Source organism: Aedes aegypti, chromosome 1, assembly GCF_002204515.2.
Source record: "Aedes aegypti strain LVP_AGWG chromosome 1, AaegL5.0 Primary Assembly, whole genome shotgun sequence".
NCBI classification, from domain to species: Eukaryota; Metazoa; Arthropoda; class Insecta; order Diptera; family Culicidae; genus Aedes; species Aedes aegypti.
In genome coordinates this window covers 158,492,456-158,520,066 of record NC_035107.1, presented here as the reverse complement: position 1 = coordinate 158,520,066, position 27,611 = coordinate 158,492,456, and the positions used below count along the sequence as shown (strand labels likewise).

At 41.7% G+C, this 27,611-nt stretch overlaps 1 protein-coding gene across 1 annotated transcript in view; it reads left to right on the top strand.

Annotated features, from left to right (window-relative positions):
- The window catches only part of LOC5578715 (helicase SKI2W), a 46,774-nt gene extending 19,817 nt beyond the window's left edge, over positions 1–26,957 (top strand). The window contains exons 4-7 of the mRNA XM_021852198.1: positions 155–1,131; positions 9,372–10,116; positions 26,225–26,403; positions 26,466–26,957. Of these exons, the coding sequence (XP_021707890.1) occupies positions 155–1,131; positions 9,372–10,116; positions 26,225–26,403; positions 26,466–26,834 (2,270 nt within the window). The 3' untranslated portion in view covers positions 26,835–26,957. The remainder of the gene's footprint in view (positions 1–154; positions 1,132–9,371; positions 10,117–26,224; positions 26,404–26,465) is intronic.
- Positions 26,958–27,611: the final 654 nt, after the last annotated feature.

Sequence of the window (27,611 nt, the reverse complement as noted above, 5' to 3'; positions counted from 1 at the left end):
TCAAGACTGAGGCGTATTTCATGTCCTCAGTTTTGATAACGAGGGCCTTGCGTAGGTTCATCCGTTTCATATTATCCTTGATTCCGTTCGTTCACACTAAACTCCCCCTTCATCATCCGACTAACTTTTCTATCTTCTATTCCATCCTGTATAGGTTGCGGAGGCAAGACTAAGGACGACCTGTTTCTCGTCGTTGATGAGAAGAGTAATTTCCTAATGGATGGATATCGGAAGGCCAAGGAGGCAAAATTGGCCAAAAACACCACCAAAAATGCTGTTCGACAAGGACAGTTCAATCAGAAGCAGGAACAAACCCTATGGGTCGGTTTGATCCACCATCTGGAAAAGAACAAAAAAATGCCCGTTGTGGCCTTTACACTATCGCGAAACCGTTGCGATAACAATGCTAATGCTCTGATGTCGTGTGATCTAACGACCCCAAGCGAAAAATACTTCATCAATTCCTTCTTTCAACTATGTTTGCAAAAGCTCAAGCCTCCGGATCGTATCCTGCCTCAGGTGATTCAGGTCCAGAATTGCCTTCAACGTGGCATTGGAATCCACCATAGTGGAATTCTACCGATTCTGAAGGAAATTGTAGAGATGTTGTTTGCCCGGGGACTCGTCAAAATCCTTTTTGCTACTGAGACTTTTGCCATGGGTGTCAACATGCCGGCTAAAACGGTCATTTTCGATTCCACTAAGAAGTTTGACGGTCAAACGTCGCGATTGTTGCAACCTGCAGAGTACACACAGATGGCAGGTCGCGCCGGAAGGCGAGGTTTGGACAAGAACGGAACCGTCATTATCATCTGTAAAGTGGATGTCCCTAGCGAAAGCGATTTACGGAACATGATTCTCGGAAAACCCATGCGGCTGGAATCGCAGTTTAGGCTAACCTATGCGATGATATTGTACCTGTTGAGAGTGGAGCTTGTTACCGTTGAGAACATGATGCTGCATAGTTTTAGGGAGTTTGAAAAACGCCAAAAACTGCCGGAAAGTAAATCGGAGCTCAGTAGGATGGAGGAAAAAATTTCCAAACTCAATGAGTTGAGTGAGCACTTGAAACCTTTATGTCAGTTCTACGATGCCGCTGTATATTATCTAGCTAAGTGGGACGAATTCATGGTAAGTTTCTATTTAACCTTTTGGTTGTGTTCAGGGGTCTATATATCCCTCTGAAGAGCTGTGTCTTTTGAATGAACCTATTTTTGAAATATTTCAACAATTACCAATTGAAATTAGCTTGAATAAAAGTTGTCTAAAGTAGTATTCTTGACTAGAGTACGTTGTCTGTGACTTGGAATCAAAATGACCACAAATTTAAATCGCGAAAACCTTGCGAAATTTGAACAGATTTTCGATTTGTTTTAAGAATTGAAATTTTTGTATAGTTTTATAAAAATCATAAGAATATTGATAAGGGGAACAGTAGTACGTGCCGGGCGTATTGTAGGCCGTAAAAGGCCCTGTTCGCAGCCGCAACATGTCTTTTCACTTCGTGGGAAACGTTGTGGTCACATGTCACAAGTGTTCCAAGATAAACAAATTCTTCAACAACTTCATACACATCCCGATCAAACACTACCTCAGCACCTTCACCACCAAGCCTACTTCTATCTCTACCTGCAACCATGTATTTCTTTTTGGAAGGACTCATGGTCAGGTCTCTCCTCGCTGTCTTCCTCTTCAGTGGCACGAAGGCCTCCTCCACTGACTTGCGATCGATTCCAATAAGGTCGATATCGTTCGTAAAGCCAAGGAGCATGTGCGACCGTGTGATGATAGTGCCGTTTCTCTGCACGCCAGGTCTCCTAACAGCAACCTCGAGAACAGTAAATTCGAAAGTGCATCTCCTTGCTTCAATTCGTCTAACGCCACAAACGAAGTTGACACCTCGACCGCAATCCGAACACTTGATTTCGAACCATCCAGCGTAGCACTAGCAGCCGAATTAGTTTCACTGGAAAACCATGTTTAGACATTATCTGCCACTGTTTCTTCTCATTGAATCGTACGCCGCCTTGAAATCAGTAAACAGATGATGAGTTTGCAAGTTGACTTATATTCCCGGAATTTATCTGAGATCTTTCGCAGACATCTGGCCGTTATCGAACGTCCCTCACGAAAACCAGCTTGGATTTCGCCGACGAAGGACTCGAGGAGCAGTCTCAATGTTAAACAGGATGCGCTACAGTATTTTGTACGCCAAATTTAACACGGTAATTCCTCTGAATTTGGCACATTTCTCCGCATATCGTTCCGGTTCATGCTATCTTGAGCTTCAGCTATCACACTTTCTTTGTGCTGGCTTTTCTTTTTGCGGTGGATTCGCTATTCTTCGGCACTGGCTGTTCTGTAGGGTACGTTCATCACGTCTGTCACGCTCTGGCACTCTTCATCAAACCAGTCTTCATTCTCAACACACAGATTCGGTCGCTAACCGATTTCCATCGAATAACTCGCTTCTATCTGTTTCCCAACCACTATAAAGCCAACTCCACGTTTCGCTCTGTCGCCGTCGCTGTAGTAGATGCGATACTTGTGTATGTCTATGTTTATTGGAATTCATCAACAGGCTGATTGGGTCGATTTGCCCAAATGATGATAAATAAAAAAAAAACAAGTACATGATATTTCACTGATCAAACAATAAATGCAAACAAAATTTACAAAAAAAATGAAAGCAAGAACAGACATTAGAAATACAACTATCTACTAAAATATTCTAAAAATCTACTACGGAGTACTTCGCGAGACAAGTGGTAGTCAAAAAGTGACGAAAGGCGATTGAAGATTCGCTGGAGTCCATTGATAGATCCATGCATTGCGTAGTTCGGGCTACGATAGGGCAGTCGCAGCATTGCACTGTTACGCAAAACCCGAGGCAGGTTGCTGTTGAAGAAAGCGGCAATTGTCGATGGACCGTATGAGATAATATTTTGAGATCGTTCGCGTAAGACAGTTGTGGTCCTTTAGGCGCCAAATTCACATCGTTGAAATACAGGAAAAATATCAGAGAGCCCAGGTGGCTTCCTTGAGACCCGATGATGCAGAGAAAGTGTCGGAGTGATAGTCTCCAATGGCAACAAGTAGATGGCGGTCTGTGGAATAGCTATGAAAGATTTCCGTGAATTCCAACGTTTCTAATTTTGCGATCGCTATGGCATGGTTTAGCTCGTCGAAGGCCGCGGACAAATCAGTGTAGATCACATCTGTCTGCGCTCTTTCGATAATAATTTCAGTTGCGTGAGAAGTAAGACACAACAGGTTGGTGGTTGTAGAGCGACCAGCGATGAAACCGTGCTGATCATCGCTCAAATACTGTTTGCAGTGGGAAAGTAGTGGTCCCATGACTACTATTTCGAATAACTTCGAGACAGCACTCAGCGATGTGATTCCACGATAATTATTGACGTCTCGTTAGCACCCTTTCTTATGAACCGGGAACATGTGTGCTTTCTTCCAGAGCGAAGAGCAAGTTCCGCATGATAATGACAATTGGAACAGCCGACAAAGAGGCCGCAGTAAATGATCGATATTTGTCTCGAGAAAAGCTGGAGGTACACCGTCAAGTCCAGGATTAAATGATGTTTTAAGTTGGGAAGCAGCGTCGGCTATCATCGATTCATCAATATAGAGGGTTCTCAGCGAATGACTAAACATAGACAGCCCATTGACGGCAAGGTTGACTTGGTCCGCATTCAACGTTTCGGTGGAAAACACTTCGGTGAATTTGGCACCAAAGAGTTGACTTACGCTGTTCATTCACAAAATTCCAAAATGATTACGGATTAGCTCTCAGTTTTCGTTGAATTCCACGTTGATGAAGTGAGTAGGAGCGTTGACTCACGCGCTTATACCCCTTGTTCAATCTGAGGCACCGGAATTTTAGCTGAGGAGTGCTATGCTTGGTGTATTGTCATAAGGCGGCTAGTTTTGTAATTTTTAGTCGCCGAAGCTCGTTGGTCATCCAAGGGATACGCGATTTTTTCCCGAAAAAACTGTTTTGGAACGTGTCGATCGATAACGTAGTAGAGCACGTTCGAGAAGATTTCCACTGCTGCATCTTCGGCGTCAAGAACAGTGTCCCAATCCAGGCTAGAAATCAGATTGGCTATACTTGGTGATCGGCTTTTGAGAAGTCATAGTGAACAGCCGTGGGAACGATAGTAAACTCGCAAATCAGTTGATTTTCGACGGAAACAACTAGAGGGATATGGTGAATGGTTGACTTCACTAATGCAGGGTTGAACGCGGGGGATCTGGATATAGAAAACCATTTCCGGATGAGCACTATGAAATGCCAGACATGTTGAAATCACCCAATACGATGACCTGTCGTTAGCAGAAGCATTTTCTGCAACCGCCAGAACTGATCGACAATGAATTTCGTACGCACGTATGGTGGTATGGTAAAAACAGCGGGCGGTTTGCTAATTTTATGGATATCCAAACTTGTTCCAAGCAGGTCCATGAATCGTTTTTCATTGGACGAGCTATTAATGTTTGGCTTACGGCTTCGATTGCGGTCGCAGCGAAAAATTTCATAGTTTGAACCGAAAACTGAGTGTCCCATCAGTCACAGCATTGCCTGTCAAAGCAGACTAGAAGACGGCTTGATGAGCGCTGGCAGGATTATGCACGACTGTGTTAGAGGAACTAGGGGCTTCCAAAAAGCTTCCTACGGTGTGTCCTGGCTGAAGATTTGATCGGTTGTGTAGAAAATTGTATTGAGGATTTTGCCCTCCAATAGACTCACACCTAAATAATTTTGTCCCACCAAAATATTCTCCCACCATGTTTGCCATATATTGGATGGCGTCGTAGCTAACAAAACCAACAAGTAACGCACATGTAACGCATTATGTTGGATTGTACATTGAATGCAAGGTGCGTGCTTCTATGAAAGTGCCATATAAACTGATGTGTGAGTATTTATTTTTCCTCGTTGAAGATGTGCACGATAATCTATTCCTCAACTAAACGAACAATATGCAGGAGTAACGTTAAGCCCAGCCGCGCGACAAAGAACAGTTACGGAATTGGTACTTGCCTGTGAAAGCTTGTTGGAAGGGTTGGAAGATCCTACATGCAACCACAGGACCGAGACGGATGTGATGAACGGACACTGCATAGGACCGGACTGGGTTGAAGAGATTGGGGGCTTCCATCAGGCTTTCCAAAATGCGTCTCGGTTGTAGTCCGCCTAGTGTTGCAGAGCCGACGAATGCGGCTGTTGAATTCAGGCTGCGTGATCAAGGCAGCCGAACATGAAGTTGGGAGCTGAAACTTGTACCTATGTCAGGAAGCGAAGAGGTTCTACGATATGGATGTTTGCCTGGGAAAGCGGTCTGGAAGACCCCTTCTATATACACAAACACAGAACATGGCTGGAACATGGTTGATGTGTGAACGAATTACAACGAAGAACGTCGCTGGTTGCTGGCACGACTGTGTCTTAGTAAGAAGGGTCTTCCGAAAGGCTTTATGTTATGCATTCCGCTTCAGCAGGAGACGATTCTAACTCGTTGTCGTAGGAAATGATGCGTTGCTTGCAGAGTCGCTCGTTGCTGGATTTTGAGCTGGTTTTGGTGAAATTCTGACAATGGCTGGCATGTTTTTTTAACGGAGGTCTTCAAATTCGCGAAACAGCACATTTTTAGGCCAAGATTCGCGTGAGAGGGCATCGTTCCTTAAGGTGAAACATCTCGGAATCCAAAGATGGCCGGCACAATGGCCGACTTGTGCCCCTACTCACGTTTTCGAAGGCACTAAACTAGAGAAATAGTTGAAATACATTTCTGATCTTCTTATTTTAAACTTTCTGCTAGTGCACAGAGCCAAAATAAAAAGTGCACTGTTGTTTGATGCTTTATTCGCGAGATTTGTGCCTTTAAGGTTTTAGTGCAATCTTAGAAGTTGATTCAAAGCTGTTTCACCTTAATTTAGAGTCGATGGGTCACGGCATTTCGGGACGAGTTTGACGACTTTTATCTGTTGATTTTCGTCAAACATTCGCAAACCAGGCTGCTAATATCATCTTAGGTGGTAGTTGGGTGGAAGCCCAAAAGATGAAGCCAAAATAAGTTTCTCAGTAAGCTAATCGTCCTAACAGAGGCACAAATTCACTGCATTGCTTGGGTTGTGGCACTGGAGCCAGTAAATCACCGTTATTTCCACGTCGTCGTTGTGATGTGGTCACCCCATTTGAATCCTTTGGAAGTAGTTGGTTGTGGGGTTAGATGATTGGATTCTATTCTAGCAGACAAGGTTGCAACAGTTGAGTTCAGTTTAGAGATGTCATCTTGGATTGCTTTGCTAGCAGCGGGTCCTTTTCATATCGGCTGACGATGTTTCGGAAGTGCCAATCCAAGTACAATCCAAGTGCAATCTTTGGAGTGCCACCAGAAGGAAACAATGGTCAAACATGTGAATTAGTTTCTGATGGAATCCATAAAAAAATGAAAAAATGCATACAGTATTGCTTGTTGTAATAAAAAAATACTATCCCTATTGATACACGGAGAAAACGAAGTACTCAAAAATAAGTTTTTTTATACTCAAAAATAAGTAAAGGCAGTCGAACTGAAGAAATGGGTGATTTTCATTCTGCCAAATACGTTAATATAACCCAAACATTGAGTTGTTTGGCGAAAACTCAAATTTGAGTTAAAAATTACTTGTTCTATTTATAGCGCCGTACAAATTTTTATTATTTGAATTGAGGTACTTCCTTTATTAAAATATAATAATAAACCTTTTATGCTTAAATACATTACTGCAGATATTCAGCCTATTTGAAATCGCCTCAAATAGCACTCCTACCGATTATTCATACAATATGCAAAACTATATCAAATTTGCCAAACACTTTGAAAACGCAGAGTTGAGTAGAAATAACTCAACGTGTGGCATTTGAGTTGCGTACTAGCCGTTGAGTAGTTTAAACTCAATTTTGGATGAAAAAAAAGCCAGCCATTTTGAAATGTCAACGCTGATCATTTCAAAACAGCCACCGTCAAAGTGACATGCATTAGTGGAAAAGTGATAAATTTCTTCAAAATAAAATCCCAAAATTGTTAAAATTATGTTAAAGAAACGTTATTTGTGCCAAATTAATGTTCCTGATCGTTATAAATAAAGCTGCGGCATCTGGTCAACAAATATTCCGGAAAAAGGTAAATGTCCGTCGAAGTGTTTGGTGTGCGGAAAAAGTAATAATGTCAAATGGTTTCTTTCTTTTTTCAGGAGTTCAATTGTCTTGAGTCAACGATTGTCTGAAGAAGTGGGTGTTCCCAATTACTAATACCCCGTTTCAACTTCTGTTCGCCGTTCCTGCATCCATCATGCACGATTTCCGGAACCGAGAAGCTGGTTACTGCTTCCAACTGTTGTTGCTGCCGCCCATCCGTTCGTTTCCAGATCGTTCGTTTGCGTTCCCGGAGAACGATTGCAGGAACCGACAAGTTGATCGATATAATTGTTACTTGAAAGTGATGAAATTAATAAAATAAAATGTGATAATAATGTTGTTAAATAAAACAATATATAGTTGAATTCTGGTCATCCCCACGTATGATTAAAATAAATAAGATTGTGCATTTTTTAACTATTTGTTTGTTTTGAATTTCGCTTTGAATAAAACAACTACCTATTTTTGAGTTTTTTCCACTCGAGGTTACATTGGGTAAATACTACCCACTGATGCAATTTAATGGCGACTACTCAAATTTGAGTACTAGGCTATTTACTCAAATTTGGGGTAACGCACGAACGTGCCGAGTTGGGTTGAAACAACCCAAATTGAGTACTTCATTTTCTCCGTGTATGTGTTGTATTATCATATATATAAATCCCAGAGTTGTCTGTCTGTCAGTAACGCTTTGAAAAGTTTCACCGAAATATTTCATTGAGCACTACATAGCAATTTAAGAGCAGTACAACAGCCTGTTTTAATATTAGAACATTACTATTGCAAATTGCGGAGCACTACAATAGCTCTTTGACAGAATATTCTGGAGTTTTCAGGAACATGTTCATTCCAATTCGTGGAATATTCTCGAACCCTTCATAATAGTCGTCTCTTTAGGAATCAACTTCATGCAAATTGTAATTCGGTCGAACTTGAATCGGGCTAGAAATGTGAAACGGGTTTCGCCAGTTCAAAAACGAGTTCGACATGTCACATGTGTAAAAGCAAGACAAACATGAATGAGGTGAATGTGCGCCAAATATTCGAGTTTAATTAATTTACAGTGAAACCTCTCTGAGTCGATGTTGAATGACTCGATATCGACTCATGGATGCATACTTAAAACAAAACTTTATGGTTTCTGTGATGATCCCTTAAAACAGCTTTCCAAAACATTCCTGTTCCATGATTCGATATTTCCCTGTGTCGATGGTCTTTTCCCCAAGACTGAGATTTTGAAAAATGGCAATGATTTCAGCTATTCGGGAGAATATGCTAGAATTTTTGGTAAAATTCTACTCTTAAATTCATAGAATCTTCTGGAACTATTGAAACATTTCACAACAGAAGGAACACTACAACAGCAAATAAGGCTATAATTATTTCAGATCAAAACACTACAACAGTGTTGAGGCCACGTGCTCGAAGAAGTATGGCCAGAGCATAAATTTAGGCGATTTTGCGGTCATCAGTATCCAGCGATTTGAAAGATTATACGTAACCGTTCGCTATAAAAATTGGTTGGAACGTGGCTAGCCACGTCGGGTAAGCTAGTAATCTTATAAAAACGCTTATATCCTGCTTCCTGTTTGCATTATTTTTATTCCTCTGGTTTTTGTTCTCCAAGCATGAGGTTTCTAAAGTTTCTATTTTTAGAGACACGCAGTCGCTATCAGCCGTGATCCAATGAGCAATATTGTTTCTATGCCATCAAGCAGTGAAAGGCCTAATTTTCGCTGTCTTAAATGAAGATGTACAATTGGTCGGTGTTCAAATAGGTTGGTACAAGCGTTTTTTAATGGTTTCAGGAAAACATACCCCAGGCCATCGGAATATCAAAATCATTGCTTTGTTTCCTGTAATAATGCAACTTATCTGTTTGAGGATACATCTGTATCAAAAGAGCATCGGAAACATCAGAATTGATGAAGCCCTTAGTGAATCTTTAGCACGCCATCTAGTCCGATCTGTTTGAACATCGACCAATTGTTTATATAAAACTGTTTCTGAGATATAATCGTCCAAAGTATCTAATTACGTCATTTTTTTTTCACGGAAATCCATTTAAATTTTGCGGTATGAATTTGGGGTAAACATGACACCAAGGCACAGACAGAAGTTTTAACAGTATTTCAAGTATAACGATCATATAACGAATATTTCTCCCCAACAGCCTCTGGTGTTCCTAACGCAAAAAGTGTCCAACGAAATGAAACCGGGCCGAGTTCTGGTAATCACCCATAAGACTCATCGCAATAAGTTAGCGATTCTGCTTTCAGTTCTACAACAGGATCACAAATCCGCTCGTTACAAAGTTCTTGTGCTAGACCACCAAAATACCAACGCGGCAGAAGTGGAAACCCTTGAACGCGGAGAACTTTGGCACCGCATTCTGGCATTGTCGGCTCAATTTCGCCAGTTCATTCCGGAGGGCATCGGGGGACATTGTGTGCTGCAAATCACTCAAAAAGATGTGGTGGATGTAACGAAACAAACCATCAAATGTGACCCAGCCAAAATCATCCAGAATTGGGACAACAGACAAATTCCAAGATTTAAAGATCAACCACCTTCGCAATCTGTGCTGGACGCCATGGCGGCACTCACCGAACTCAACACTGCCGTAGTTAACGAAAGTATCAAACTAGAGAGTTTGAAGTACCAACTTACATTGACCCAGTTGAAGCAAAATGAAGAACTGCAGAAGGCAAGGGATGTTCTAGATAGATATCTGCCCTATACAGATATCGCTGATTTCGTTCACGAGTTTGCAATCGTATTCGACCGTAAGCAGGTGGAGAAGAAGCTGGATGATCTCAAGTTTCAGGTCTCGTACAAGAGTATGTCGCTGTATCCGGATTACTGTAACAAATTGAAAGTTCTTCAGGAACTTAAATACATTGATGACATGCAACAAGGTGAGTTTTCAGTTTAATGTTCAAAAATCCGTCATTGTAATCATCGTCATCATAGAAACTTCAAAATCATTTTTTCTGTTCAAAACTGAAAATTATTCGATAAAAATGTGTTCACTGTGTAGAAGTTGGTGAATAGAATACAGTGAATTCTTGAATTTGAACGAAAAAACTGATTTTGAAAATTTTCAAATCAATGACGGATCCTGTCCCCTCAATATCATCGTACTTAACCCATAATACTCAGGACGATCTTATTTTTCTGAAAATGCTAAAACTTGTAGGTATAATTTTCTTCAAAATCATGGGGATTAGTTATGCTAACGAGTACACAGTGCCTCCTCCCTAGCACCATGACTCCTTTTTCTGGCAGCTAAAATTACGTGGCTCTCATGTTATGTCTTTTCCCTATAAATTTATTCATTATTAATGATTCTGGCTGATCATCGATTAGCAATATATAACTATGTACTTATAATAGTCCATTCCAGTTTGTATTCTAAGGCCTCCAATATACTTTTAAGTGTGTTGTTTCAATCCTAAATAGCCAACAAATAAAAAAATTGCGGGCAAGTTTGCGTAGTAGATTTTAGCCTATTCTCAGACCCTGAAGAAATCACTAGAACGGCATTATGGTATTTTTTGGATAATCAAGTAGATAGCCTACCTTTAAGTTATGGCCAAGATCTACACGTTCTAGTGTAATTTCTATTCATTCCACGCATGCGGTACACTCAAAATAATCTAAAGGTCATTGTTACGTGAAAAATCACGTAGATTATTCCAAATTAATTTTGCCTCATTTTAATGAGGTACCGTTCAAATTAGCGATTTGACTAAAGTGAAATTTTTGACGAAACATTACAAACGATTCATCTGAAAGTATGAAAGCCCTGGCAAACTTGTTCATCTCATCTAAATTTACAACTTTGCTGAGGATATGAAGTAACTCCTTCATTTTTTAACTACCGTCGATGGGGGTGACAATGGATCTAGGGGGTGAGATTGGGTCAAAACGGAAAATATGATATATGAAATATTTCAGCTAATAACACTGATATTACTAAAATTTATAATTCATATGTTAGGGAACATATTATTACAGCTTCGACATGAATGCACTTCGGTGTAAAGTGTCTCTAATAAATAATAATAATAATAATAATAATTACACATAATTGATCACAATATACATTTTTATAAATAGGTAGTAGTTTTTGTTTGATATATCAATAAACTTGTATGTTGAAACTAAAGAAAATTTACAACATTAAATTTCTCTTGTGCAAAGTATAACGCATGTACTTTAACCTCTATGGTTCTATTAGTAGAAGGTCGAAAGTCTTTTCAATACATTTCAATCGTATTTTCCTGAATCTGTTTTATTTTTCCACAAAAATTTAATATTTTTCGGTACGGTGTCTAAAACATTAAAAATGGGGGTGAGATTGGATCATACAAGAACGATTGTGACTCAAATCACAAAATCTACGTTTTTGTCGTTTTACGGTGCCGTGTGTAGTCTTTCATCGTTACTTACTTACCTATGGGTCCTGGGCACCCATTCTGGTGCATAAGGTCGACGTGAAAGATTTCCATCCTGGGCGTTTACCAGCTATCGTCTTGACCTGCGGCCAGGTCAAATTGCCGTCGACTTCTTTTATTTCTTTGTTGAGGCTGCGCCGCCATGATCCTCTGGGTCTGCCTCTGCTGCGATGTCCTGCTGGATTCCATTCCAGCGCTTGTTTGCAGCAGTCTTCAAAGATCATCATTGCTGCACAGATATTTTGAAAAGCATGCTTTGAAATTATCAATGATTCGCGTAGGATTCGCGCCTTTTCAATTCAATTGCTCCTGTGCTCACTTGATCAAAAATAATGCATCATTGATTCAAATCATTTCACCGCAAACTGCATACTCTAGCTCTCGGATTGCCAGCCTCGGTAAGCATAAAAACAACCCCTTTCAAAAATGCAGTTTTCAGCGAGCTTTCAATTGGAACTTCTTGAAACCTATCTCAAACCTATCTAAAGGGCAATGTAAACAGTATAGTAAATAAATAAAAGTGTCGTAGTCTAATGTACTTACCATGGGTATAAACTTTTAATTTATATTAGTAATATCATTCGTTTAAAGATTAGCTCTTTCTACGAAAAAAAAGACAGTTTGATGTCAAAGGTCAGTTATATTTTCGCTAGTTGAGGTCATCTATGTAGTCAGTATTCTGCTAGTACTGCAGTATTAGCTTATCATCACATAACTCAGAAACATATTTCCTATTGGCAAGAGACAATTTATAGTGGGAATTCGCTCGCTGGGGGTCCACTACATGGAATGACTCGATGTTCGGATGTTCGCTGGTTGGAAAAAAAAAATCCAACTTTAAAGCACTCGAATGCCAAGAAAAGATGTCAAGCTGATTTGACGTCTGAGTACCGGCGCAATGAAGTATCCCTATATAGAACAAATGTGTATGTACGCACATATTTCGTGAGGATTTGCGCTCCAGATGCGTTAGTCTGGAACATTTTCACCAGCTGTTAGTCGCTCCAACTAACGGGTCGGATTAACTTGATAGAAGGCAGTCGTGTTCCAACCAGCGAATGCCCGCTGTTTATGTTTAAAAACATTGCAGATCAGACTGTCAATAATTTTAATTGCTTTGGTTTGGCACCCAGTCTTATGGAATCAGAAGAAATACATTGCGCCGATTCATCAACTGGATAGGTACTGACAAGCACTTTTTGACCTTGCAATGAAAAGAAAACATTCTTGGTTGCTAAGCCTACCAACAATGTTTGTTATCCTCCTGCAGCCTAGTGCGCTAAGTCGAAGGAGCCACAAATGATTCAAATAAATGATGCAGTATGGACCAATGCACGTGTTCACTAATTTGACGTTTGAGCGGTGCCGAATTCATTCGTTGCCATGGTCACGTAAATAACACGGCACCGCTCAAACGTCAAATAGTGAACTCGTGCATCGGTCCATTTTCACCGAAATGATTGGAGCAAATCAAAGCCTTGTTGGATTGGAAAATAAGGATCGCGCATTCTCTTTCTCCTCGTTTTATGCATCAAAGCAACGAAATGCAAAGGCAATTTTGAAGACTGGTTTGCAGATATCGTTTCCCCCCCGACATAGAGTGTGGCCGACCAATCCTCCCCATTTTCGTTGTCGAATTTCGATTTGTATCGGTTGCTGGTGGCACCGACGATAGAGGTCAGCATTAGAAATACATTTGTGTGGCCACCATGCCCGAATTATATACCGCAGGCATCTGTTGATGAACACCTGCAGCCGTTGAGTGTTCTCCGCTGATACACACCACGTTTCACTGGCGTATAACAGCACAGATTTGACATTGGAATTGAATATTCGAATTTTGGTGCGTTGACTAATCAGACTGTTCTTCCAAATATTTCTTAAGCTCGCTGTTCCTAGAACAAAAGAGGCTCTTTCCGACGTCTTCAGCAGAACGCAAACTCGAATTTGTGGTGCGTGTACAGCTTTAAGCTAAAAGTTTTATTTAACATTAGATAGGGTTTTTTAAGATGTAAACCTAACTTACAAATTTCGGTGAGCCTTTTCTCAGGAAACTTTACTTTTCTTCCTGCCGTAGATTCCGTCTACGTATATCTGTGATATTAATTTTAAGGTTAGTTTTAGTTCTGATTGTACAAATGCAACTTACTTCTGTGATAATAACTCTGTGATTCGAATTTTTAGGGATAAATTTAGCTTTACAAATTTAGGAATAAGTTCAACTGTAAATAGATTTTAGAAAAGGTTAATTCATGAGTTTAACTAAACCAATTTCACATCACGCACTTGCATGTACTTCTACCACGTTCCACATCACAAATTGATAATGATCATTCTTTCGTCTCTGGCCTTTGTCTACGGGTGAGAGACTATTCAGTTGCGGTTACACGACGGAGCAGTGCTGGCAGCAACATCCTCCCCCCCGTAACACTGGCCACCGGTCCCAGTTTTACCACACAACTCAACCTCCAACACAGCCAACTTCGAAACCGGTCTCCGTAACATCCCCCTCGCAATCTGTACTGTAGCTTGCCGAACTCTCCCATCTTTCGCAGACATAACTCCCATCACCTTTCCACGAATCCATCCATTCCTCCGGGTTTCATCCACGATGAGAACCAGATCTCCCACAGCTACAGGTTTCACCTCGCCAAACCACTTCATCCGCCTGGTCAACATCGGTAGATACTCCCGAATCCAACGCTTCCAGAATACGTCCAATTGTTGTTGTATCAGGCACCATGTATTCTTCACCGCAGAAGCAGGATCACTGAATGGTACTGGAGCACACAGCAGCCCACGGTTTTGTTCACGGTCAATGGCGCCTATCAGGATCTCGTCAATTACGATGAGGAACAGTAGTGGTGATAGTATACATCCTTGCCTCACTCCAGCTTCAGACAAGACCCCGTTGTGCAATACTCTGCACGTAATGGCCTCGTACTGCGCTTCGATGAGGCCGATGATTTTCACAGGAACACCCTTGCGTCTCAGGGCACCCCACATATTTTCGTGATTAAGTTGGTCGAAAGCTTTTTCGTAGTCAATGAATATCATATACAGGGACTCTTGGAATTCATTGACTTGCTCCAAGATGATACGGAGCGTGACAATATGGTCCACACAGGATCGTCTGGCACGGAATCCCGCTTGCTGCCGACGGAGAATCGCATCGATCTTCTCCTGTATCCGGTTTAGGATCACTTTGCATAGAACTTTGAGAACAATACATAGCAACATGATGCCCCGCCAATTATCGCATAAAGTGAGGTCACCCCTTTTTGGGTACCTTGACTAAACACGCCTTGCATCCAGTCGGCCGGAAAAGTCGCGGTGTCCCAAATATTGCGGAATAGTTGATGCAACAGTTGAGCGTATATCGCGGGGTCTGCTTTGAGCATCTCGGCTGATATGCGATCGACCCCAGGGGCTTTGTTGGATTTCATACTTTGGATGGCTGGTTCTATCTCATGCAGTGATGGAGCTTCGGTGTTAACGCGACTAATACGCCGAACCCTAGGCGGATCATGGTGAGGTGTTGGTGGTCGAGTTGACACTTGGAAAAGTTGTTCGAAGTGCTTAAACCAGCGTTTTAGCTGGTCAGTGGAGTCGGTTAACAGTTGTCCAGTCGTGTCTTTCACGGGCATCGTCGTATTCATCTTTGCCCCGCTAAGGCGTCGTGAGATATCGTAGAGAAGACGAATGTCGCCGGTTGCTGCGGCTTTCTCACCTTCGTCAGCAAGGGAGTCCGCCCACGCTCGTTTGTCCCGCCTACATGAGCGCTTAACTTCCCTTTCTAGAGCCGAGTATAGTTGACGGGAAAGTGCCTTGGCTCCTCTGGTTTTCGCCCGCTCTATCGCGGCTTTGGCTTCTCTCCACTCCTCTATCTTCCTCCAGGTTTCATCGGTAATCCACTGTTTTCTCCGAGTGCGTAGCTCACCCAGATTATTTTCGCTGGTAGTGATGAAGGCATTCTTGATGGCGGTCCATTGCTCTTCTACGCTGCCACCTTCCGAAATATTACCAGCACGAGTCTCCAGTTCTTCGAAGAAGGACCTTTTCACTGTGACATCTTCCAGTCGGCGTGTGTTAAATCGACGTCCAACTCTTTCCTCCTGTCGACGAATCCGCGCAATGCGCAGACGCACCTCGCCGATGAGAAGGTGATGGTCGGATGCGATGTCAGCGCTACGTTTATTCCGCACATCAAGAAGGCTCCGTTTCCACTTTCAGCTGATACAGATGTGATCAATTTGATTTTCGGTAAAGCCGTCACGGGAGACCCACGTGACTTTGTGAACCGGACGATGGGGGAAGAGCGATCCCCCGATCACCATGTCGTTATTGCCACAAAACTCTGCCAACAGCTCTCCGTTTTTGCTCATTTCTCCGAGACCATGGCGTCCCATGACGGGCTCATAGCTCGAGTTGTCGATCTTCGCATTGAAGTCGCCCATGTAGATCTTGATATCACCCTTCGGAATCTTATCCACGACAGCATTGAGTCGACTGTAAAAGTTCTCTTTGTCCTGCAATTCGGCAGCATCGGTTGGCGCATAACATTGGACTATGGTAAGGTTTCAGACCCGTGTTCTAAATGTGGCGGCGACTTTTCTCTCATTTATAGGCTCCCACTTCATAAGCGCGGCGTAAGCTTGGGCGCTGAGCAGAAAGCCAACTCTACGGTGCCGAGGAGCGTGTTCACCTCGCAGGCCAGAATATAGCAGAATCTGTCCCGATGGTATTCTGTGTTCTCCAAAGTTTGGCCAACGGACTTCGCTCAGTCCTAGGATCTCCAGCTTCATGCGACACGCCTCGTTGGCGAGTTGTGCCAGTTTACCCTGCTGGGCTAGGGTTAGTACGTTCCATGTTCCAATTCGTGTCCGTTGTTTCGCGCTAAGAGTCAACATTTTTTGATGTTTCGGGAACAGTAGGTGGTTAGCCTAAGGTTCCCTATCCGCCGTGATGGAGCTGCCATCTTAGGTGTAGCTTCCGGGGAAGAGCATTTCTTATTCAGCCGCTGGATGCCAGACAGACGCTGTTTGAGCCGCACCTCCTTGGTGAACAGACGCTCGGTGGACGTACCTCCTCAATCTAGCTGAAATCAGAAGGACTACAGGACCCACGCTGCACTACCAGCTAAGCACGCAACTCTTAGCTGGCGGTCATTTGTCATCCGTCGACCCGTGGAAGCATGAGGTAGGAACTTGTGAGGACTCCGTCGACTCACCATTTTGCAGCCCTTTCATCGTTAGGATGTGTTAATTCTTTCTAAATACAACGTCCTGAAACATCAAACAAGTCTACTTGAGGATTCCGTGCATTGAATAACAATACAACGCATTTTGACAACTTCTCAAACCAGCAACTGTTTTTCGCGCGTTAACAACGTAAAATTTAATCAAATGGATTTCTTTTTTTCAAATTTAATTATTTATTACTGTTTTCATATTGCAGAAGCATCTCACGGAAGCACAAATGAATTGGATCGCTGAAATACCAGGATTATGACGTCAACAACTGTATGAAATGTATTGATCGTGGAATGTCGCACCGATATTTAACTATTTGCGAAGGTTTAAAATAATAACTGTTTCAGTACACCTTTGGGGAAACTGAATAGGCTCTATGGCAATAGGGATGAGACTATAAAGTCAATTTGAAGGAAAATAAACAAGAAAATTTATGTAAACTTGTAACTTGCTGGGTTTATATATTTTTTCTCATAACTCATCAATTTTCAAGTACGATTCTATCGTACTTTTAAGTAGGTTTATCATACTTGGACTCAATTCTGGCAACCCTGCTGTGTTTGAAACTGTGTTTTCCGACGTGCTATCTTTTTCATCAATTTGTTATCGAAAACAACAATTGCTATTGCTCCTCGCCACTTAACATCGCCCACAACCGACCAATCTTTCACCGCACGAATTAGCTGAAGCACTCAGTCAGGTAGGATCAGTGGATTTTGCATAATTCCGAGTCGGCTTGAGTGTGGTCCGAGAAAATCGCCCCCGCCATTGCTCCCCAAAAATCTCCCACCTCGCCGCTCTCCACTTGCACTGCACCTCCCAGCTACGTGCGCAGTGCCTCCCGTCAAATCAAAACAAACACCCAGTCTTCAAAATTGCCTTTGCATTTCGTTGCTTTGATGTATAAAACGAGGAGAAAGAGAATGCGCGATCCTTATTTTCCAATCCAACAAGGCTTTGATTTGCTCCAATCATTTCGGTGAAAATACTGCATCATTTATTTGAATCATTTGTGGCTCCTTCGACTTAGCGCACTAGGCTGCAGGAGGATAACAAACATTGTTGGTAGGCTTAGCAACCAAGAATGTTTTCTTTTCATGGACCAATGCACGAGTTCACTAATTTGACGTTTGAGCGGTGCCAAATTCACTTGTTGCCATGGTAACGTAAATAACACGGCACCGCTCAAACGTCAAATAGTGAACCCGTGCATATGTCCATTGCAAGGTCAAAAAGTGCTTGTCAGTACCTATCCAGTTGATGAATCGGCGCAATGTAGGGGAACTTACGTATTGTCGGCAGCCTAAGCAGTTGAACTTTTAGGAAGGCAATTATACACAACAACAAAGCACAATAATTAACAGGAGACACCTGAACTACACTTGAGCACACTTCATTTATTAATCATTATGCACAAAACACTATTTTGTTCTCTAAATCGACTATTTTTCGTCACCAAAGTCACGAGGTACTTGTTCTTTTATCGGCAATGCAATTACTATTGTCGGCAACAAAATTGTTCTCTTCGGCAATCCAAAAATATACAAAAACTAGGTTATGTATTGATAACTTTTTGTTTTTGTTGACAATGCCTGAAATTGAACGTCACTCATTATGTTCTATTTGTTGAAAGGGCCAAAGCAGAAAAATACAGACTACACTGAGAACAGCATTGCAGGTATAAATAGAATAGCTGAGAGTCATATTGAATACACAACGCCACTAAATTTGTGCAGACTAAGGCGCCGTCCACAAATTACGTAACGCTCTAGGGGGAGTGGGAGTAGGCTCAAACGTTGCGGCCCAAACACAAAATATATGTTTTTCATACAAGGACCGTTGCAGAGGGGGGAATGGTCGAACACGATTAGCTTGATTTGTTCTTATTGCGTATCAATTCAACACGCGGCGATCTGGACTATAGAAATTCATACATTTTGCCTTAAGAAAGAAGGAACGATTATTGCAATACAAAAGCTTTATGTATCGTTTTAGCATCACCCCACATCAAGGCGTCGATAGACGTAATCTATGACAAAAGGTCAAGGGCAGAAGGTCGAAAGACAAAAGGTCGAAAGGACAAAAGGTCGAAATGACAAAAGGTCGAAGAACAAAATAGGGGGGCAAAAGGTCGAAAATCTTTTTTCAAAGAAAGAAAAATTTACCACCAAGCAAATCATTTTCGACCTTTTGATCAGTGTTGACCAGACTCATTTCCCCGAAATTCGAATTGTGAAGCCATGAACTGTTATAACTGTGCGTTGTATTCCTGAGATGGAGGGGGAGGTGGTTGGGCTTGAGTGTTGCACATGGGATTCGACAGTTTCGATCTCGGTGGGCCGCAATTCAAGTTTCGGTGAAATGATTCGCACTCACTCACTCACTCATTTCATTTCACCGAAACTTCAATTGTGGCTCTCTGGGATCAAAATTGATCGATTTTGAGTGCAGTACTCAAGCTTAACCATCTGCTTTTCTAGCTTAGGAGGATAGAGCATGGTTGTAGTAGTTCGTGGCTTCGTAGTTCGGAAAATGTTATTTTCGGGGAAATGAGTCTGAGCAACACTGCTTTTGTTCTTTCGACCTTTTGTCTTTCGACCTTTTGTCCATAAACCCGATAGACGAGGGGAGTGCGCACGAGCCTATCGATCACAAGGTTCTTGGTTCGATTCCAGGTAACAGGCTTCAAATTTATCCCTCTCATTTATCATTATCACGTCCATCTTTTGATACTATCAAATGATACTATCACTATGGGTAGGGAAATTTTACGTCTTCAATTTAAAGGAAAATAATCAAATTTCAATTGTTTGTTCAGAATTTGCAATGAGTATACATATTTTTTTTTTATTTAGCCGGACACATCAAGTCAAATTGCGAAATTTGTTCAAAAATAAATGAGGACTAACGCATTTTTGGCCAAATCTCACCCCCAACGACGGTACTTGCACATTTGTTTTCAAATTTCTTTAAATTCGAAAGGTAAATAATTTCACCATGAGTTGAACTATTCGCTGACACGCTGAATGGCTCGATATGGTTGTGGTCTGTAAAGGTTGCTGCTCTTGAACGCTCTATCATCAAGTTATTACCGAGAGAATGAATGGTAACATTAAAAAAAATTCCGAATGCGACTTTTTTTTGGTTTATGAATATTGTTCGATCGGCTCATTCAGATCAAAATCCAAACTTTGCCAGTAAAATTTATTTGCGTTCCCATTTTTCTCAGTGTATGAGAAAATCAGAATAGGCCCTTTGCAAATCAATTCACTTATGACTTGACACAAAAACATCATCCTCTGATTGCCTGTAGAACAACAGGAGTGTTGCCAAAATAGTTCAACTATTAAAAGACGTATATTTTATATGTTTCTCAATATATTGAAGATTATGCACTACAATCTTCTAATAAAAAAGTATAAAAAGGCTCAATTGTTACCAATGCATGCTTTGTTGCCTAATTCAAATAAATTAATTTGTTGTGTTCGATTTCTTCGGTGAATTTAAATCGTGAATGATAAATACACCGCAATTGAATATGGTTTTCTGGCAACCTAGTCCAGTAATAAAAAGTGATTGCCGAGGAAATCAAAGTGCATTAATTTCAATTTGTGATTTAAAGCATAAAAATTAAGTATTATCGAGTGCTTTATATATAAATCAAAAGTTCAATAGTGCATAAGTGATCGGTGCGTAGCTTTTGTAGAAAAATGGCATTGGAGCGGAGAATTGGACCTTTTAAAGTGGTGAGTTTTTGTAAGCTGTTCTTGTGTTGTTTTATTCGGCAGCTCACAAATGACGATAATTTCGTAAGCATTTATTTGATTTAATGATAAAACCCATGATATATTATACTTTTGTGTAAGATGTGATTTACATGGAAGATTATAGTTCAAGGAATATGTTGAGTACATTGAAGTTAACTCTTGTTCCGTAGATAAATTTAAACAAGGACGATAAGTTAGTGCTGCCGAAAACACCCTCAGGGTGCCGAAGCCATCATTTACCCTATTTCTTCTGATTCCATAAGACTGGGTGCCAAACCAAAGCAATTAAAATTATTGACAGTCTGATCTGCAATGTTTTTAAACATAAACAGCGGGCATTCGCTGGTTGGAACACGACTGCCTTCTATCAAGTTAATCCGACCCGTTAGTTGGAGCGACTAACAGCTGGTGAAAATGTTCCAGACTAACGCATCTGGAGCGCAAATCCTCACGAAATATGTGCGTACATACACATTTGTTCTATATAGGGATACTTCATTGCGCCGGTACTCAGACGTCAAATCAGCTTGACATCTTTTCTTGGCATTCGAGTGCTTTAAAGTTGGATTTTTTTTTCCAACCAGCGAACATCCGAACATCGAGTCATTCCATGTAGTGGACCCCCAGCGAGCGAATTCCCACTATAAATTGTCTCTTGCCAATAGGAAATATGTTTCTGAGTTATGTGATGATAAGCTAATACTGCAGTACTAGCAGAATACTGACTACATAGATGACCTCAACTAGCGAAAATATAACTGACCTTTGACATCAAACTGTCTTTTTTTTCGTAGAAAGAGCTAATCTTTAAACGAATGATATTACTAATATAAATTAAAAGTTTATACCCATGGTAAGTACATTAGACTACGGCACTTTTATTTATTTACTATACTGTTTACATTGCCCTTTAGATAGGTTTGAGATAGGTTTCAAGAAGTTCCAATTGAAAGCTCGCTGAAAACTGCATTTTTGAAAGGGGTTGTTTTTATGCTTACCGAGGCTGGCAATCCGAGAGCTAGAGTATGCAGTTTGCGGTGAAATGATTTGAATCAATGATGCATTATTTTTGATCAAGTGAGCACAGGAGCAATTGAATTGAAAAGGCGCGAATCCTACGCGAATCATTGATAATTTCAAAGCATGCTTTTCAAAATATCTGTGCAGCAATGATGATCTTTGAAGACCGTCAAATCACTAGTTCCTAGAGGAAAACCTGCATCGATGCTCTCATTTGTGTCCTTCAAGATTGGAGTTCCTCATGATAATAAAGCAAAAGCGATGGATCCCGCTACCTGGCCCCAAGGGATACAGTTCCGTGAATTTGTTGATCACGACTCGAACGTTCGACATTTTTGGAAGCCCCCGCAGCGCATCGATCCGGGAGCATCTTCTTCGAGCCAGGCCCTGACCAATCAAGCAATGTCAACGCAGTCGTCCATCACGTTGATCTAGAAAGCTGCCCATCGTACCCATCCAGTGCTACTTTGAAATACCTCACACTGTATTATCAAAACGTAAGAGGCATCCGAACTAAAACGCGTGAACTATTTTTAAACTTATCGTCCTCTGACTATGACATCATAGTACTCACCGAAACGTGGCTGCGTCCAGACATCTCGAATGCAGAACTAGCTCCGAACTACAATATATTTCGTTGTGATCGAAGCTCAGCCACCAGCGACCTTAGTAGAGGCGGCGGAGTACTAATTGCAGTGAAAGCATCACTGAATTGTAGGTCAGTTGATCTGGAACACTGTGACCATCTCGAGCAAGCGATTGCTTGTGTAAAGCTGCAGAAGTCATCAATTTACATCTGCGGAATCTATCTTCGTCCCAACTCGCAACCTATATTGTACTCATCGCACTCTGCAGCAATCCAACATCTCAGTGAACGGATCTTGCGTCGTCGTTGGAGATTATAACCTCCCTCAATTAATCTGGCAGACTGATGATGACATCAATTGACTACTTCCTTCCAACGCCTCTTCCGAACAAGAAGTCACCCTGCTTGAAACAATGGTTGCTTCTGGATTGCAGCAAATCAACAACATTGTTAACTCAAATGGACGCCTTCTGGATCTAGCTTTCGTGAATGACAACAACGACGTTGAGCTGCTTGAGCCTCCGACTCCTCTCCTCAGAATGGACAACCATCACAAGCCGTTTGTTCTCCGCATTGACGTTAACGATAGCTGCACGCAAGTAGGTGATTCAAACCACGCCGACGATTTTGACTTTCGATATTGTAATTTCGACGAGCTGAAAGGCGCTATCGCTACCGTCGAATGGGCTACACTGTTCATTGGTAAAGACACGGACGAAATGGTATGTACTTTTTATGAAGTTTTGCATCGCATTCTGGACGAGCACGTTCCGCGTAAACGACGGAGACGTACACATCCTTTCAAACATCCATGGTGGACATCCGAGCTGCAACACCTTCGTAATATTGTTCGTAAATCTCGAAGGCGTTATTTTCAGTCACGAACTGTTGAGAACCGTGACAAGCTTCGTCTCCTAGAAGACAGCTATATCGACTGTCAAACAACCTCGTTCCGACGTTACGTTGCTCGCATGGAAACGACTGCAAAGGAAGATCCCTCCGCCTTCTGGACCTTCATACGGAATCGCAAACGTGTGAACAAATTCCCAGCTGAAATGGCTTTCCGAGACACCGTCGCTAACTCCCCCGAAGGTATTGCTAATTTGTTTGCAGACTTTTTCGAAAACGTACACTGCACAAACCCGCCGACGTTCTCGCCGGACAGTCTCAGGAATTGTCCCACTTTCGATCTAAACCTCGAGCCTTTTGACTTTGCTCAGCAGGATGTATTATCTGCCTTGCAAAAATTGGACCCCAGTAAAGGCCCCGGTACCGACAATCTTCCGCCGTTACTCTTCAAAGAATGTGCCGATTCTTTCCAAATTCCATTGACAGTCATTTTCAACAAGTCGCTCGAAAGCAGAACTTTTCCGATGCTTTGGAAAACAGCCTCAGTCATCCCGATTTTCAAGGCAGGCTCTACTCGTAGTGTTGAAAATTATCGAGGAATTTCAATTCTGCGCTGTCTGGCGAAAATTTTCGAAGAACTGGTTCATAATGTCCTGTACACTGCATCTCAACCGCTGATATCTCAATTCCAACACGGATTTGTTAAAAAGCGATCAACGACAACGAATCTCATGACGTTTACCAGTTTCCTCTCGACGGAAATTGAAAATAAGCACCAAGTTGATGCCATATACTTTGACTTTTCCAAAGCATTCGACAAGGTACCGCATGATCTCGCCATTTCTAAGCTCAAACACTTGGGCTTTCCAAATTGGATAGCTGATTGGCTGCTGTCTTATCTGACAAACCGAAAGGCATTTGTTAACATCAATGGCACATATTCTCGAGTCATCTCTGTAACGTCTGGTGTACCGCAGGGAAGTGTGCTTGGGCCTCTGATTTTCGTTTTGTTCATAAACGACCTGTGCTTTCGTCTGAAATCCGGAAAGCTGTTTTACGCCGACGACCTAAAAATTTATAGAACCATCGCATCTCACCTGGACTGCTGCGCTCTTCAAGCTGATGTTGATGAACTTGAATTGTGGTGCCAGGAGAACGGAATGCAGCTCAATATAAAAAAATGTAAATCCATCGCTTTCTCCCGTCGACAATCACGCACCGAATTCGATTATAAGATCGGATCGGAACCGCTTGAACGCGTGGATTCAATTCGTGATCTTGGAGTAATCATCGATACAAAAGTGCGTTTCAACGATCATATCTCTATAATTAATGCTAAGGCGTTCGCGGCCCTTGGGTTCGTTCGTCGCAGTACAAACGATTTTATTGATATTTATGCGCTCAAATCGCTGTACTGCTCGTTAGTTCGCAGCATATTAGAGTACGCAGCATGTGTATGGGCACCGCATCACACCACTCAAATCGTCAGGCTGGAGAAAGTTCAACGGAGTTTCATTCGGTACGCCCTTCGACAGCTGCCTTGGTCAGATCCGGTCAACTTGCCGGATTACCCAGCACGATGTAGGCTCATCAATTTGGAGATGTTGGACGCCAGACGTAACAACCTGCAAAGGCTATTCGTTTTTGATCTCATCATGGGCAATATCGATTGTCCTGCACTTTTGCAAGACGTTCAGTTCTACGCGCCGCTTCGTCAACTGAGGGAACGTGATTTGCTGCAGATTAGGCGTCACAGGACTTGTTACGGATTCAACAATCCGTTGTCTAGATGTTTTCGTTTGTTCAATTGTGTGAGTGCATTGTTCGATTTTAATGTGTCTAAGTATGTCTTTAAGAAGTCGTTTTATTTTCAACAACCCCCAACGACGGAATGTCATTATGTGTCAAAAAATAATTTTAGTCAAACCGTTATTGCTTTTGAACCTGTGACTAAAAAAATTGTGAAACGCTGTGAAAATTTCATTAAATTCGGTCCATAAATGCCAAAACTGTAACTGATATTGAAGGCTCAAGGATAGTTTAAATAGTCTGGATTATCTATAAGTATCGCACTGGCGTTATAGTAATTTTTGGGGGTCTGTGAAATGCTTAAAATCTATTTTGCAAAATTATTCCGAATTTTTTTTAGTCAGGGTTTAAAGCACCAAGTTACAAGTATATTGTAGACCTTTGAGGTTAAAATTTGAATGGATTATTATGAACAGTTATACACTGCTACATTACAATTTATAAGAATTTGACATGGAATTGAATGAAGAAAAGGGGGAATTAGTGCAATTATTAGTGTACAACTCATACCCTTGATTTTTGAAGAAAATTTCGTGTTCGGTCGGGAAAAAATCGTGTTTCGGTGGACTGTATTTTCGGAACTTCCAGAGTACAGTTCTTCGGGCGGAATTTCGGGTTTCCTTTCTAATCGCGGTCAGAAATAAATCGGAGTAGGAATTAACTTCTCTAAAATTTAACTTTATTAAAACTGAACTAATAATGGCGTTCGCATTCGCTTTTCCCTCGCTTTCCTTCTTCCGTAATGTTCCTTTTCGCTGCGTTTCGTTCCTTCCTTTCCAAACGCACATCGTTGCGTTCAGCATTGGGCGATACCAGAGAATTTGTTTATTATAGAGAAGCGCGAATTCTGAAACCAAAGGTTCCAATCGAACCGTCAAACGTGGTTCCAATCGAGCAAATTCAATGAGACTCAAAGAGATGTTACGCAAAAGAGACGATGGATGTGTGTTAGTGAAAAGCGATACAAAAGTGACGTCATTGATGAGCTTCGTTTCACATGGCGACTGACAGGATGACACGCACACTAAAATTTTGTTTGAATGACCTCAATTGTTGATAGTCATTGCAAATATTGTTGATAAACAAAGTCAAAATCCTCTCCGCGTTTCTCTAGTATAATCATATTCTCTGGGCGATACGAGTCGGCGCTGCTACACTGAACGCTTTTCGTTTGGAACATTGTGCCCAAAAACAGCAAGTTATAGCATTTTTGGCTAAATAAGGTCGTCTTGGGTATTCACCGGTCGATTTAATCCACAATATTTTTCTCATCTTTCCCTCAGTGGCTATGAAGGGCCGAGTGGCATGTGAAATGGGCCAAAACGAACTGATGATAACGGAACTGGTGCTAAGAAACATTCTTACCGATTTGCAACCGGCGGAGATCGCTGCCCTGTTATCCAGTTTGGTGTTCCAGGCTAAAACGGAAGTGGAGCCAAAAATGACGGAAACGTTGAAAAAGGTTAAACCGTTAGCTTAGATGTGAAATTATGCGAAAAACATTAATCTCTATTAACCTTTCAGGCAAAGGTGCTGTTTGAGGAGGTTGAAAACGACATTCGGTACGTGGAGAAAATGTACAACGTGACGGACATTCTGGAAAAGGACGAGCTAAATTTTGGACTGATCGAAGTCGTATACGAGTGGGCTCGGAATAAACCTTTCGCAGAGATTATGGAACTGACCGACATCAAGGAGGGCATCATCGTGCGGTGCATTCAACAACTGAATGAAACGCTGTGTAACGTGAAGGACGCTGCCCGTATCATTGGAGACCCGGTGCTGCATAGCAAAATGGAGGAGGCATCGAATGCCATCAAAAGGGACATTGTGTTTGCGGCCAGTTTGTACACCTCCACTACTCCGATTGCAGTTGAAGCCGCGGTGGAATAGTTTTAAATACCTAGTTCACATATTTTGTTATTGAATTTATTTTAATCATTTTTCTATAAAACGGGAGTTAAAGATCATTTGCTTCATCAACAACGATGCCCAAATTCCCACAATTGTGCATCAGTCCCACATTTGTTATTAATAGTTATGAAGACTGACCTGGTGTAGTGCATAGAATTTGTTTATTATAGAGAAGCGCGAATTCTGAAATCAAAGGTTCCAATTGAACTGTCAAACGTGGTTCCAATCGAGCAAAATCAATGAGACTCAAAAAGATGTTATGCAAAAGAGACGATGGATGTGTGATGGTGAACAGCGATACGTTAGTGACGTCATTGATAAGCTTCGTTTCTTATGGCGACTGACAGGATGACACGCATACTAAAATATTGTTTGAATGACCTTAATTATTGATAGTCATTGCAAATGTTGTTTATAAACAAAGTCAAAATCCTCTCCGCGTTTCTCTAGTATAATCATATTTTCTGGTGTAGTGGTTAGAAGACACACCTTTCAAACCGAACTGCTACAAGGAGTTGTGCCGGGAAGCTGACGCAAATCCCTGGGGCAACGCCTATCGAGTGGTGATGGCGAAGATCAAGGGCCCAGTTAGCCCAGCTGAAATGTGTCCCGACAAACTGAGGGCGATAGTGAACGGTCTCTTTCCTACGCATGCTCCAACAGCGTGGCCGCCCACACCGTACGCTGACGTAGATGAGGAAAATGCCGGTATACAAGTGTCTAACGCCGAGCTGATAACGGTTGCGAAAGGATTGA